Genomic DNA, 15,524 nt, shown 5'->3' on the forward strand with positions numbered 1-15,524 from the left:
GGAGCAAAAGTAGGACTATATGAAGACCTACGATTGAAACTAAACTGGAGCCAAAGTAAAACTGTATAAAAAACTAGATTGAATCTAATCTGGAGACTATCAGCCCAATTATGAATAAAAAATTCCCCGGGAGTTTTTTCCCATTGAATTTGAATAGGAAAAATGAGGGAAAAACACCCGGAGAGATTTTATTCATAATTGGGCTATATACATATGTATAAGGAGTTAACATTTAAGCTGAACTGGGATTAAAGGATGACAATATACAGAGCTATGATTGAGGCCAATCTGGAGCTAAAGGAAGACCATATATAAAGAGCTACGTTTAAAACTAAACTAGAGCTTAAGTAAGACTATTTTTGTTTGACTGACCAACATCGTTGCAAATGAAGGACTGATGACTCAAGGCGTGGATGTAGAATGACTCCTTCGACGAAACTGGTGCTACTCAGAGACTGGAGTTCAAATATCTACTCTAAAATAAACTTTTTTCATTTAAAATTAAACGACATTTACTGATGCCTTTGCCTTCTTATTTCCGCATAAAATAAAATATACCCAATTTTTTTACAATTTTATTTTATTTTTATTTGTTGTACATAATTATAAATGATATTCAAATAAAACTTGATTTTTATTTAATAGCCGGCATAATTTTTTTACTTAAATTATTAAAAACATGGATCATGGAGCAAATATGTATATAAATATTTCTCTATGACAAGGACAATGATTTTAGAAATATATAAAATTATATATTGTAATAAAAAAGAGAAAACATAAAAACAGTAGAGCATTTAATAACTATTTATATTAGGCCATGGAAAATCAAACGTTTTAGCATGATTCTAATTAATATTTAATTTTAAATTAGATTATTTTTGTTTATTTCGTATAACTATTATTCATTTCGTTTAGTTTTGTATATTTGTATGTGTACATTTTAACAGTTCCTTAATAAATTTAAGTAAAATATGTAATTTTATTTAATAAAAAAAATGGTTTTTAGTTTTTGTCTCTCTTTTTCTAACATACATTTCACGTTATTTTTAACATTCTTTTTTTTTCTTTTGCTTACATGCTAGTCAAAAAATTGATGCTTAAAAAAAAACAAAGTTGGTTTTAGAAAACTTAGAAGACGGGGTATATATTCAAAAAATATATTTAGATATAATTTCTAGACGAAATTAGTTTAAGCCTCGCCATTTACAGTAGCAGGGGTTGTATCAGAATCAGAGGCCGAAGCACTGCCATTTAAAAGCACGGTCTTGCCGTTGGGAGTCAAATTGACATTACCATTCAATTTTAAATGTTTCAGGGTGTCAGCCACCAACAACTCATCTTCATCAGATGACACATCGGACTGTTGACGAGGCGATAAACGGCAACCTCTGGCTATATAGCTGGGCAGGCGACCCACCGACGCTAAAATTAAACCCAGGAATGGTGGTGAGGGTTTAAGGGGACGAGACAAATACTCGGGATGATATTGAGTGCCCACATAATAGGGATGATCTCTTAATTCTATAACTTCCATACGTGTATGGGTATCATCACAGCCCACAAAACGCATGCCATGCTCCTCCAATTGTGGCACATATTTGGGATTCACTTCATAACGATGTCTGTGACGTTCGTCTATGGACTTGGGATTGCCATATAATTGTCTAATGATGCTGGGTTCATCGGCAAAAATGGTTTTGCGTTTACCCAGACGCATAGTGCCACCCATTTGGCCGGTATGATGTTCGGGCATGTCAATAACCAAAGCATTAGCAGTTTTGGGATCGATTTCTGTGGAATGCGCATCTTTTAGGTCCAAAACATGGCGAGCGAATTCTATAACAGCTGCTTGTAGACCCAAGCAAATGCCCAGGAAGGGTATGCGATTTTCACGGCACCATTGGCAGGCCTTAATCTTGCCTTCAATGCCTCTGGAGCCAAAACCTCCGGGCACCAAAACACCATCACTTTCGCACAACATTTGCCATTCTTTGTGATATTTCGAGGGAGTTTCTTGCAAAGTTTCATTCTCCAGTAAACTGGAATCAACGAAATTCAAATTCAGGTTATAGCCGGCAGCTAAGGCGGCATGTTGCAAAGCCTTGACCACAGAGGCATAGGAATCCTTGAATTTGGTGTATTTGCCTACCAAAGCAATGGTAACATTCTTGCGCAAAGTTTCCGAACGGCGGGCCAAATCTTTCCACTGTTGCAAACATCTAAACAAAAAAAGAAAAACAAATTAATACAATTCCTATGAATTTTCTCAAAAATAAACTTACTTTTCCCTTTTACTGGGCAAAATATTCAACTGCAAGCGTTCATTCAAAAACTCTATAACACCAGTCTGTTCCATTAACAAGGGCACATGATAAATAGAACTCAAATCGTGTATGCAAATAACCTGATCAGGAGCCACATGACAGAAATTACTGATTTTCTCCTTGACCTCCGAGCCGATGGGTTTTTCCGAACGGCAAACAATCAAATCGGGACTCAAACCAAAACCTCTCAATTCACGCACAGAACTTTGGGTAGGTTTGGTTTTTGGCTCTCCCGTCGAAGAGGGTGAGGGCACCAAGGAAACATGAGCCACACAGAAGTTTTCACGTTTTACACGAAATTGAAATTGACGGAAAGCTTCAACGAAAGGCATGCCCTCTATATCACCAATAGTGCCACCCAATTCAACAATACACACCTGGGGCTTGGAATTACCGCGCACAGGAGTTTCAGCCACACGTTCCACCCATTCTTGAATGGCGTCCGTAATATGGGGCACAACTTTAAGTGGGAAAAAACAGGTTTTCAGTTTAAAATTAGTTTTTCGTTATGTGTATCCAAATGTTTAATTACCTTGCACAGTTTTGCCCAAATATTCTCCCTTGCGTTCTTTTTCTATCACCAATTGATAGATTTTACCCGTGGTAATGTTGTTATCACGATGCAGGGTGATATCCAGGAAACGTTCATAATTGCCCAAATCTAAATCAACCTCACCGCCATCATCCAAAACATAGACTTCACCTGAAATTTACAAAATTATATAGGAAATTAATTAATGTTTCTAAAAATATAAGAAATTTATTTAAAATTAACTTAAAAATCTTTTTTTAGCCTCAAGTTTTGCCCTATTTAAGTCTTTGCCACAATTTTGGAAATTTAACTTAAATTTTTTAACAGAAAACATAAGATTACATTGAATTCTATAAAATCCAAAAATTGTGTAGCCTGCTTAATCTTTCCTAACATCAAATACTACTTTTTAGCTTTATTTATTTACTTTAAAACAAATTTATAAAATGGAAATCTTTAAAATTAATTAAATTTTAGAAATTTTATTAAAATAAACCATAAATTAAAGAATTTGTTAAAATCGTTTCTAACCTCAAACATTAATTTATAGTTTTAAGTCGTTATTTGCAAACTTAACGTAAAATTTATAAAATAGCAAGTATTCAATTGATTTAAATTGTATATTTCTATAAAATTTAACAAAAAATTAACAAATTTATAAAAATCGTTTCTAACCTCAAATATTACTTTTTTGTTTATAACGTTATTAAGACTAAAATTTATAAAACACAAATTTTTAAATTGATTTTAATTATAAAAAAATTCAGAATTTTTAATAAAATAAACGAACACAATTGTAAAATTAGTCTCTAACCTCAAATATTAGATTATTTAATATTAAAACTTTATTTAGCATTAAATTAAAAATAAAGCAGCAAGTTTTATAAATTGATATAAACGATAATTGATACAAATTTTCATAAATTAACAAAATTATTAAAATCGTTTCTAACCTCAAATATTAATTTTTAGTTTTAAATCTTTATTAACAAATTTTAATTAAAATTTACAGAACAGCAAATATTAAATTGTATAATACTAAAAATTTTAATAAAATAAACGATAAATTAACAAAATTGTAAAAATCGTTTCTAACCTCAAAAAATATTTTTTAGTTTTAAATCGTTTTTTGCAATCTTTAAGTAAAATTTATTAAACAGCAAGAATTTAATTGATTTAGATTGTATAACACTAAACATTTTAATAAAATAAAACATAAATTAACAAAATTGTTAAAATCATTTCTAACCTCAAATATTATTTTTTTAGTTTTTAATCGTTATTTAAAAATTTCACCTAAATTTTAACTGAAACTTATAAAAAAGCAAGCATTTAATTTAAAATGTATAAAATTGTAAACATTTTAATAAAATAATCGAAAAATTAAGAAAATTAGTTTCTAACCTCAAATAAAATTTTTTCGTTTTAAACACCTAGATCATATATAAATCTTTAAATAATATCTATAAAACTAACAGCATTAAATTGTATAAAATAAAATACATTTTAATTAAATAAACAAAATTTATAAATCATCAGTTCATCACCACCAAAAGTGTTACCAAATTTGCAATGTTTACATCTCTTAACAAAAGTGATGCCAAATTTGCAATGTTTAGATTTTTTACTGTTAACTGCTGTTGTCATGATGGAATATTACGGTAGCATGTCTGGCCGCATATTCTGGGCCAATTCTAGCTTCAAATGAATATGCGTTCTTTACAGGTTCCCTGTGATGGTTTGGTCAGATTTCAGCATCTTATAATAGATAGGAGTCTTTTGCTCCCACCAAATACCATGGATATTTGCCACTTTTTTCAAATTAAAAAAGTAAAGCAAAACTACCCGCATATGACGCTTTGTTGGTACAAAACTTAACATTTTCGAAGCAAAGAGCTTTATTGTTTACACTATAATGTTCAATAACTAAGTGAAAATAAATTAAAAACAAAAACCGCTTTTAAAAGATGCGCCATCTATTGTAAATCCCCATTGAACTATTATAATGCTATTATCTCTCGTTTGAAAATTCGTAAATTAAAAAAAAAAAATGAAATAAAACTTCAATCGCAAATTTACAACATAAATCCATCAATAAATTTTGTTTTCTTTTATTCATTCATGTACATTTTAAATAGTTACTTAATTCAATTATACAATAATTGATAAATAAAATAAATGCCTTTAAATATGTTTATAATAGTTATAATTTATCAATTATAACAAAATAAACCAGATCAATTTATTAACAAAAAATAATTAAATGCTGAGATAATCTGGAAATCATAAATGCTAAATTTAAATATTTACAAAAAGTAATACATACAAAATGAAAAAACTTAAATACAATTACAAAAAGATTTTCAAAATCTTATTTTTCATTATCATTGTTTTTTCCCCTATAAATATTGTGTTAAGCTTAATTATAATAATGACTTTGGTTTTTTTTTTATTTCGACTCCTCCAAGTCCTCCTTGTACAGCTCTTTAAATATTAGTTTTTGTATTTTGGTGCGTATGCGCAACTTTTGAGCGGCTGTCAACTGTTTCATATACGGATGTAGGGATAATAAATAATGGTAATCATCATCTTCGGGTACTAAAGGTGTAGGCGTTGAGGTGTCCATGGTGGAGGAACCATTAAAATTACTATCTTCCGATAAGCGGGGTCTTTTTAGTTTTAAAGCGGGTATTAAACCATTTGTATAAGAATGTTTGGTGAAATTTAAATGCTCATGACTGCCATGCAAACAGGTGCTGGCATTGAGAGGAAAATCATCGGAACGCTCTTTACTCATGACACCATTCGAGTTGGGTGGTGGATGATGGGCTTTGTTGTAGAGTGGCGGCGGTGAAACGGAACGTATTTTTTGTTGTGCTGCTGCAGCAATACAAGTATTTGGTAAAACCATTGCACTGGGCAATGAAGAGGGTGTATGATGATTAAGGGCTGTAACAGCCAAGGCTGAGTTGTTCGCAACACCATTCATTGAGGCTAGAGTGGCGGCCACAGCCAATGCTGTGGTATGGGCTATGGGAGGTGACGTTTGAAATACATTGAGTGTGGAAATGCACGACGAAGAGTTGGAGGAAGTAGTACTCGATACAGAGGAGGCTGAAGAGGATAATGAGGCTCCTGTTACACCCACTGTTGTATTAGGTACTGTGGGAGCGGTAGTTACCAAACACAAACCGCCGCTTGTTGTCGTCGACGATATGGTGGTGGCCTGTTGTAGCTGTAGTGTTGTGCTGGCCGCCTCTAGTAACTGTGCATTATTGTCTAAGGATTTTTTGGATAAGTCTTGCACCTCTTTATCCATATGCTTGAGTAAGTGGCGTGTATCTTCTGTTTTTATTATGGCACCCGGTAGTGTACCCATTGTTGTCAATGGTTGAGAATGAGCTGCAGGTGGTGTGGTCTCTGTCACTTCATCATCTTCTTCCTCCACATCATCTTCATCGAATTCCTCATCACTGTCTTGTATGCGCCGTATGAGACCATTTGTTAGATCTGGCTCCACGACGGTTTTCTCACAGTCCTGACTTTGTTGGGCAAAGTAGAAGGCCTGATCTTGCTCGTTTTTGGGCACACGATGGCGCATGTGTTCGGCTATAAAGGTACGGCAAAAAATTAATAAAATATACAGGATTGGATATTAAACATTTCTATATGGAATAATTTCGATAATGAAGATTTCTATATAGAAAAGTAACCTTCGAAACCAATGATTTCTATATAGACAAGTATCGACAACAAATTTTTCTCTACAGAAACATTTTGATACCAATTTTTTCTATAAAAAAAAGTTTCGATAACAAAGTTTTTTATTTAGAAAAATTTCGATAACAATAACAAAGGTTTCTATATAGAAAAGTTTGAATAACAAAGTTTTTTATATAGAAAAGTTTCGATACCAATGTTTTCTATATAGAAAAGTTTCGATAACTAACATTTAGAAAAGTTGCGATATAGAAAAGTTGCGATAACTAAGATTTCTATATAGAAAAATTTCGATAACAATGTTTTCTATATAGAAAAAATTCGATAACATAGTTTTCTATATAGAAAAGTATCGATAACAATGTTATCTATGTAGAAAAGTTTCGGTAACAACGGTTTCTATATAGAAAAGTTTCGATAACACAGTTTTCTATATCAAAAAGTTTCGATAACTAAGTTTTCTATATCAAAAAGTTTCGATAATAAAGTATTCTGTATAGAACAATTTCGATAACAAAGTTTTTTATATAAAAAAGTTTCGATAACAATGTTTTTTATATAGAAAAGTTTCGATAACTAATATTTCTATATAGAAAAATTTCGATAACAATGTTTTCTATATAGAAAAAATTCGATAACATAGTTTTCTATATAGAAAAATATCGATAAAAACGTTTTCTATATAGAAAAGTTTCGATAACAAAGTTTTTTATATAGAAAATTTTCGATAACAATGTTTTTTATATAGAAAAGTTTCGATAACTAAGATTTCTATATAGAAAAATTTCGATAACAATGTTTTCTATATAGAAAAGTATCGATAACAACGTTTTCTATATAGAAAAGTTTCGATAACTAAGATTTCTATATAGAAAAATTTCGATAACAATGTTTTCTATATAGAAAAAATTCAGTAACAAGTTTTCTATATAGAAAAGTATCGATAACAATGTTATCTATATAGAAAAGTTTCGATAACAAAGTTTTCTATATGGAAAAGTTTCGATAACAAAGTTTTCTATATCAAAAAGTTTCGATAACTAAGTTTTCTATATCAAAAAGTTTCGATAATGAAGTATTCTGTATAGAAATGTTTCTATATCGATAACAAACTTTTCTTTATAGAAATGCTTTGATAACTATATTTTTGCATAGTATTACTTACTCAAAAACAACAAAGCATAATAGTGAATCCATTTAGATTCAAAGGTCGCTGGTTCTACCATAAATTCTCCCGAATCCGAGCGTGGTATACGTTTGTATTCTACACGAAAATTATCACGTAAACCCTTCCATTTAGCTTTTAGCACAACTTCTACAAAAGTAAACAGTAATATTTTAATAAACTTCGTATATAAAAATTTAAATAAATCATACTTACTGGGTAATTTATGTTCGGCTGAGAGTTCATCCCACATTTGTTCTAAAAATGCTTTATTGCAATGGAAATTACGATTCCATATGGCCGGACGTTGTTCAACGTCACGTATAAATTGTTCAACATTTAAAACAATGGTGGATTTTTTCGGTGCCATGGTGGGTGTTAGAAAAGAGGCGATTTTTTATGGATTATACACTCTATTCTGGTATACTTTGTTTTTTTTTTTTTGTCCAAACAATTGCAAATTTTGTTTTTATTTTGTAATGGATTTTAAAATAATATTTGGTTTGTTTTTTTGTATATTTTTTATTATTAAATTAGATTTTTCTGAAATTTAATGGTTTATTTGTAGTTTGGAAAGGAAGTTTTACTCTCTGTGTTTTTGTTTTACTGTTTTTTCACTCTCTTATTGTTTTATTTTCGTTTTTTTTCATGAATTTATTATACATATGTTTTGAAATAGTTTTTTTGTAAATACACCGGTTTCTTTAAATAACGGTAATTACGTTAGAGTAAGCATGAGTTACAAGTTATTTTGTTCTCACTCTCTTTGTTTTGTTTGTTTTTTTTTTTAATCAGTCATTAATTGTTTACATTTTCGTAACGGTTTTATTTATTTTGCTTTTGTGTGTTTTGTTTACCCAACACGCAGAGTTGCATGTATGATTTAACGGCTTAATGGCGAAATGAACAGTATTGCCAGATGACATTGGGTGTAAAATCAGCAGTTTTAATAATTTTGAAATAAAATAGTGATAAACAGTATAAAATCTAGTTTTAACTATTTTTTAATTAGTATTTATTAAAATTTAGTATTTCTCTTTGCGTTTTCTTAAGAAAACATCTAAAATTTCTTCAACAAATTTACAAAACAAAATTTAACTATAAACAAACTAAGTTAAGACCAAAAGTCGTTAATTATTAAATCTGGCAGCTATGGTCCCACGTGTTGCTTTAAATTTTTAGAACGTTTTTAACGGTTTTCTTGTAAGTTTGTTATTTTAAACAATTTTTAATAACATTTTGTTAACAATTTAATTTGTTTCTTCCATTACAAATCGATATTTTTCTGCAATTTTACCTAAATCTTCATATTCAACTGTTATATTGAGCGTCTTAAAGCGAAATAAAAGTTCATTTCACAAAATGTTCTCCTTGAATACAAAAAATTAAAATCATGGTAATGGAAACACAACAAAGAGGATAAATGATTTTAGATGATGATGAAGATGGAGATGAAAGAAACAAAGATTATTTATTTTATTTTTGATAATGATGAAGATGTTAAATGATGATATTTTGTATGCTAACAGGCGCTTTGAGGCTGTTGTAGTACGTTGTCGGCATGGAAATCAATGAGACATTGTATTTTTTTGCAAGTATAGAGACGGTGTGGAAGGCGTAGTTGAAAGAAAACCAATGTTGAAATGAAGAATAAACAGTAAAATCTGTAGTACAAAAGAATTGGCAAAATACAAACATATGTAGTGTGAAAAAGCCCAAAAAAATTCCAGCCTGACTGCCAAACAGCTTTGCTAAAGCAAATTTGTTAAAAAAAAATCATATTTTCAAACTTTGGTTTTAAGAAAATGAAACGTAGCTGCCAGGACGCAGATTGGAGAGAGTTGGTAACCGAAGATAAAAAGCGAATTTTCAAAACACCAGCAGTTACTGGGCATAATATAAAAAAAACACACCAACAATTTTAAATACCCACTGCTTTGGTGTAGCTGCTACTGCTTTAAATGGTGCTGATGATGACGAACAAAGTGTAATAGACTTTAAGCAGGCTTCAGAGGAGGCATTATAAACCAACAACGATATATTTCTTTTTTGTATTTTGACGAACTAACGAGCAACACTACAACAACATTTCATATTAGCAGCAATGTCTAACTTCTCCACAAATATTAAAGCATAGAAGAAAAAAGAAACAAAAACAAAACAATAACAAACCTTATCAACATTATTATTGTTACAACATCATTATCACCATAGCCATCATTATCATCCCCATTGTTATTATTATTCTCAGTTTGGGAGAAAGAAAAAAAAAACACAAAAAGTAAGACAAGTAAGGAATGAGAGGGGGGTTTTGTTTCATTTCATTGTTGTTGTTATTATTGTGGAGCCCTATTATTGTTGCTGTTGCTATTGTTGCCATTACTGTTGATTGGACTTCAGCCAAAGCTGTTAAAAGTGTATGTTTGTATGTTAGGCAGTGTGTAACGTAGATGTAAACAAATATGAAAAAAACACAGTGGGTTGTAAAGGATTTTTTTGTAATAAGAAATGGAAAACTAGATAAAATGACCAATTTGTAAATGAACATTTATTTATTATACCCTTCACCTTCGTGAGAAGGTTATATATAAGTTTGTCATTCCGTTTGTAATTTCCACAATATAATTTGCGACCCTATAAAGTATATATTCAGGATCCTTATAGATAGCGGACTCGATTAAGCCATGTCCGTCTGTCTGTCCGTCTGTTTGTTGAAATCAATTTTCTGAAGACCCCAGATACCTTCGGGATCCAAATCTTTAATAATTCTGTCAAACATGCTTTCGAGAAGTTTCTATTTAAAATCAGCAAAATCGGTCCACAAATGGCTGAGATATGAAGAAAAAACCAGGACAACCTCGATTTTTAACCTATATCTGGATTACTAAGTCATTAATATAGACAATATGGATATCCAATGATAGATATTTCAAAGACCTTTGCAACGACGTATATAAGTATAGTAAGTTGGACCTACAATGGGTCAAAATCGGAAAAAATAATTTTTAACCCGAATTTTTTTTTGGTGAATTTAAAAAAAAATTACATATAAAATTTAAAAAAAAAAAATTTTAAATTTAAAAAACTAAAAATTTTTTCTTAAAAAAATGAAAAAAACAACATTGGAAAAAAAATTTTTTGTTTACCTAAAAATATTTAAAAATTTTATTTTGAAGTATAATTTGGTGAAGGGTAAATAAGATTCGGCACAGCCGAATATATCTCTTTTACTTATTTTTAAACTAAATTTAAATTAAAAGCTAACAGTTTTTAAAAAAATTAATAAAAAGTATGTTTTTTTTTATTTTTTTGTTGGCCTTTTAAATTATTGTGCTATAACACTGTCAGAGAAGTAGGAATTTCACAAATAAAAACACTTCTCTGGCGAATTTGGCCAACAAACGAATATCATACTCCAAAAATGGAAAATGAAGTACAGACAAATAAAATAACAAAACGACGGACTGACATTCAGTTCAAACTTTTACAATGATTGTTTAGCTTAATATGAACTAATGGATGAAATGGAGCGAAGTTTGAAATAGACATATTTTTAATACCTTGGTATACAAAACAAAATCTAATTGACGTAGTACAAATATGAAGACTATTTGCAAAAAAATCAGCAAAAACTTCTAAAGTCAATTTAGCGGTTTTATATAGAAAAAATTCTAAACATCACACTGTCTTAACAAGACAGACACTTTTCTATAGAAAAACTGTCTTAACAAGACAGACACTTTTCTATAGAAAAACTGTCTTAACAAGACATACAATTTTCTATAGAAAAACTTTCTTAACAAGACAGACACTTTTCTATAGAAAAACTGTCTTAACAAGACAGACACTTTTCTATAGAAAAACTGTCTTAACAAGACAGACACTTTTCTATAGAAAAACTGTCTTAACAAGACAGACACTTTTCTATAGAAAAACTGTCTTAACAAGACAGACACTTTTCTATAGAAAAACTGTCTTAACAAGACAGACACTTTTCTATAGAAAAACTGTCTTAACAAGACAGACACTTTTCTATAGAAAAACTGTCTTAACAAGACAGACACTTTTCTATAGAAAAACTGTCTTAACAAGACAGACACTTTTCTATAGAAAAACTGTCTTAACAAGACAGACACTTTTCTATAGAAAAACTGTCTTAACAAGACAGACACTTTTCTATAGAAAAACTGTCTTAACAAGACAGACACTTTTCTATAGAAAAACTGTCTTAACAAGACAGACACTTTTCTATAGAAAAACTGTCTTAACAAGACAGACACTTTTCTATAGAAAAACTGTCTTAACAAGACAGACACTTTTCTATAGAAAAATTGTCTTAACAAGACAGACACTTTTCTATAGAAAAACTGTCTTAACAAGACAGACACTTTTCTATAGAAAAACTGTCTTAACAAGACAGACACTTTTCTATAGAAAAACTGTCTTAACAAGACAGACACTTTTCTATAGAAAAACTGTCTTAACAAGACAGACATTTTTCTATAGAAAAACTGTCTTAACAAGACAGACACTTTTCTAAAGGAAAATAAATACTTGGCATCACTGGTTGACGCACAAGTCCTAACAACAACAAAACAAATGGAAAACATTAAAGGAAAAATACACAAAGAAATAACAACAGCAACAACAAACCTAGAAAACACAACATCATTATTGTCACCATCATGATTTCATTGTGATTTTGCATCACCATCATCATCTCAACAACTTAAACACCAACAAATATAACAACAACAAAATTCTTGTGTGTAGTCAATTCATCTCCACCATCATTCTGCCCCCTCCCACATCATCGGCAAGAAACAGAAAGCAGCAGAGTAAAAACAAGCATGACATGTGTTGTTCCAGCTTAAGCTTTAAACAACAACAACAACTAGAACAGAAATGTTGGAGAAAAAACTCAACGCAAAAAATAAACAAAAAAAAAAGAAATCCATGAAGAAGGGGGGAGGAAAATATAGAATAAATGTAAAAAAGGAAGAAATAATAAACAAATAACTACAAAATATTAGCAACAATGTAGGAGAAGACACAGTGGCTCGAAAATGTTTGCGTACATAGAAGAAACTAAATAAAATTTTGGAAAATTTTTAAATAAAAAAAAAATACTAAAATAGAGTGAATTTTAAATTTAAAAAAGTTTTTTTAAATAAAAAAACAAAAGTATAAAAAGGATTCAACTAAACATTTCTTGTGCACATACTTTTTCCGACACATGTATGCAAATGGTACGAAAAGAAAATAATATCTGTCATTTACAGGCAACGACTGACAGACTCACACACACAATCAATGAATGACAGTCAGCATTTCAGTGGTACTATATATTTAGTCAGTCAGTCATGTCTGTCTAACAGTTTTGGTTTGTGTCTGTAATTTAGTCAGTCAGCTAACCAACCAACCATTCATCCATTCTACAACAACATCATCATCATCAATATGGCAAGAATAATAAAACAAAAAATACATCACAATGACTTTGTCAAAATCTACTGCCACACACCACAATTGCAACAAATGTAAACACACTCTTACACATTTTGTTGGAAAAATATTGTATAAACCTAAAGAACAACACTTCATTTCTTTATCAATCCATTATATATTTTACAATTTACAACAGACATACAATTTTTAGCAGAATTTTGTATTGGTTTCGAAACAATTGTTCAATTTACAATGTATTGTAAAGTTGTATCAATTGGCATTCACTATAAATTGTTATACTAGGCAGGGATGGAAAGTGAAGTCATAGTTGGGTAGGAATAACATTTTAAAATAGTAGGCGAGTAAATCAGGCTGAATTTGAACGATGGCATGGATTGTGTTGGCTTTGAGGGCCGCTTTGTGCCTCATTTGCCTAGTTCGAGAACTAATTTGCAATTTTAGATTATTGATAACCTCCCGGGCAGTAATTTTTGATGTGGCAACTCTTGTTACTTGTTGTTAATTACGCACTGACACTTCCACGCACACACAAAAATACTTGGCATAACTTTAGCAACAATTAAAGGATTTCGTGTTTATAATATTAAATAAAATTTGCTTAAACCAAAGCAAATAAAAAAACACAAAGAAAACATTCAACAAGCTAAGTGTTTAAACATAATAATGAGTGTGTTGTGTATACATATATCAAGGAACATAAAGCAACAGTCAGTCATTTATGTTGTTGTTTGAGTAAGTGTGTGGTGAATAGTTAAAAACATAAAATTTGTTTGATTTCTTTTAAAGACTTTTTTTTGCTTTAACATTTCAGAACTTAAATAACAGGAAATGCCTGGCTAAGTGTTTTTCGTTTGGTGGTGGTGTTGTTGTTCTGAGTTTAAAGCGCAGTTCATTCGACCGTACAGACAAACAAAAATCACATGACGTAAAGGTTTTAAAGGTTTAAATGCAAACACTAGCAAAACAAAAAAACTTCTGACAAACTGTAGACATGAAGAACAACTTAAAAATCATCATCATCATCGTCGTCATTACACACTACAACGTGCCATAAAAATGACAAAAAGCAAAGGAAATTTGCAAGTACATGGCAAGTACATGGCAAGTAAAAAGAAATAAAAAGAAAAGAAAAAATTTTACACATTACAGCAAACAAGAATTATTTTTAATACATACTTATTCATTAGCTAGCTGAGGTCTGTCTCTGAACATGAAAATATTAAAGTCAATTTCCAGCAAACTTTTAGCATTGAAATAATCATTAGCATGTTTAGACAGACTCAGGAAATTTTCAACAAATAGCTGATATTTTACCAAAAAGAAAACAACAAAAAAGAAATGTCTCCAATATAAAGCTATCAAATATAAAGAAAAACTCAAGAACTCACAGGCCTCAACTTAAATTGTTAAAGCATTTGGCAAAAAGACCAAGCACGTCCCTCTAACAATGTCTGTTACATTCATCAGCATTAATGCCGCCACCATAGAGTTCCAAATAAGCCTGTTCATATATACATATGTATTGTGTGTATAGCCAACAATAATACCAACACAAAACACATTACATATAATAGCGCAAAGTAATAACAACAACTTCATTATCATGATTATCATCATTAGTCAAGTCAGTCAGTCAGAAGTATTCAAAAGTATCAGTTGAAGAAGTAACAGCAGCAGCATTTAACAAACAAGCAAACAACCAGCCAAAACAAAATAAAACCCACAAAAAAAGTCATTTAGACAGTCAGTCATTTAAATATTCAAGTAAAAGATTCTCTTACTTTTCACTCTTGCAACTTTTTGAGGTTTCAGCAGTGATGCCAAGTATTTTTAAGAAAAAGTAATACCAAATGCTCTAGGAAACACCAGTCAAATGTGTTTTTACGAGAAAGCGCAAATATTGTAAATATTTAGTTAAATTTATTTGTTTATAAAAACAGTTGCTTTAAGATCTTTTACGATCCTCTATAGTAGCAGTATTCGATTTACTTGAAGAAGGAGCCAACTCTTGACATCCCTAAAAATGTTCACAAAAACGGACTTGTATATTTTTCATTTGAAATATAATGAAAAACTTGAAGAAACATGGTCTGAAACGTTGTCATTAAGGTCGTTGAAATCTTCAAATATAAGTTTCCATTGTAACAAATTAAAGGAACTGTAAAACTAAAATGTCTCCAAAGGTGTTTTCGATAACTCTCTAAATCTAGCTGACAAGGCAATACTGATTTGCAGGTCCAGAAAATAACTCGAATCGTCAGAGCTATGTACCAGGATGCAGAACTATCAGTTCTTTACAAGGGGAATATAA

The 15,524-nt window shown here is 30.4% G+C and overlaps 1 protein-coding gene across 3 annotated transcripts in view; it reads right to left on the reverse strand.

Moving 5' to 3' along the window:
• Positions 1–562: 562 nt before the first annotated feature.
• Positions 563–15,524, reverse strand: part of CTPsyn (CTP synthase) — a 64,624-nt gene continuing 49,662 nt past the window's right edge. Inside the window, exons 1-4 of one of the 3 annotated variants that reach the window (XM_065503002.1) lie at positions 7,961–8,232; positions 2,860–3,030; positions 2,286–2,787; positions 563–2,222 (exon numbers count right to left, since the gene is read on the reverse strand). In XM_065503002.1, coding sequence (XP_065359074.1) covers positions 1,193–2,222; positions 2,286–2,787; positions 2,860–3,030; positions 7,961–8,114 — 1,857 coding nt within the window. In that variant the 5' untranslated portion in view covers positions 8,115–8,232 and the 3' untranslated portion in view covers positions 563–1,192. Of the gene's footprint in view, positions 2,223–2,285; positions 2,788–2,859; positions 3,031–4,933; positions 6,469–7,744; positions 7,895–7,960; positions 8,233–15,524 lie in introns of those variants that run through there. The other 2 variants (XM_065503000.1, XM_065503001.1) reach the window with 2 other exon arrangements.

This window comes from Calliphora vicina, chromosome 3 (assembly GCF_958450345.1).
Source record: "Calliphora vicina chromosome 3, idCalVici1.1, whole genome shotgun sequence".
NCBI lineage: Eukaryota > Metazoa > Arthropoda > Insecta > Diptera > Calliphoridae > Calliphora > Calliphora vicina.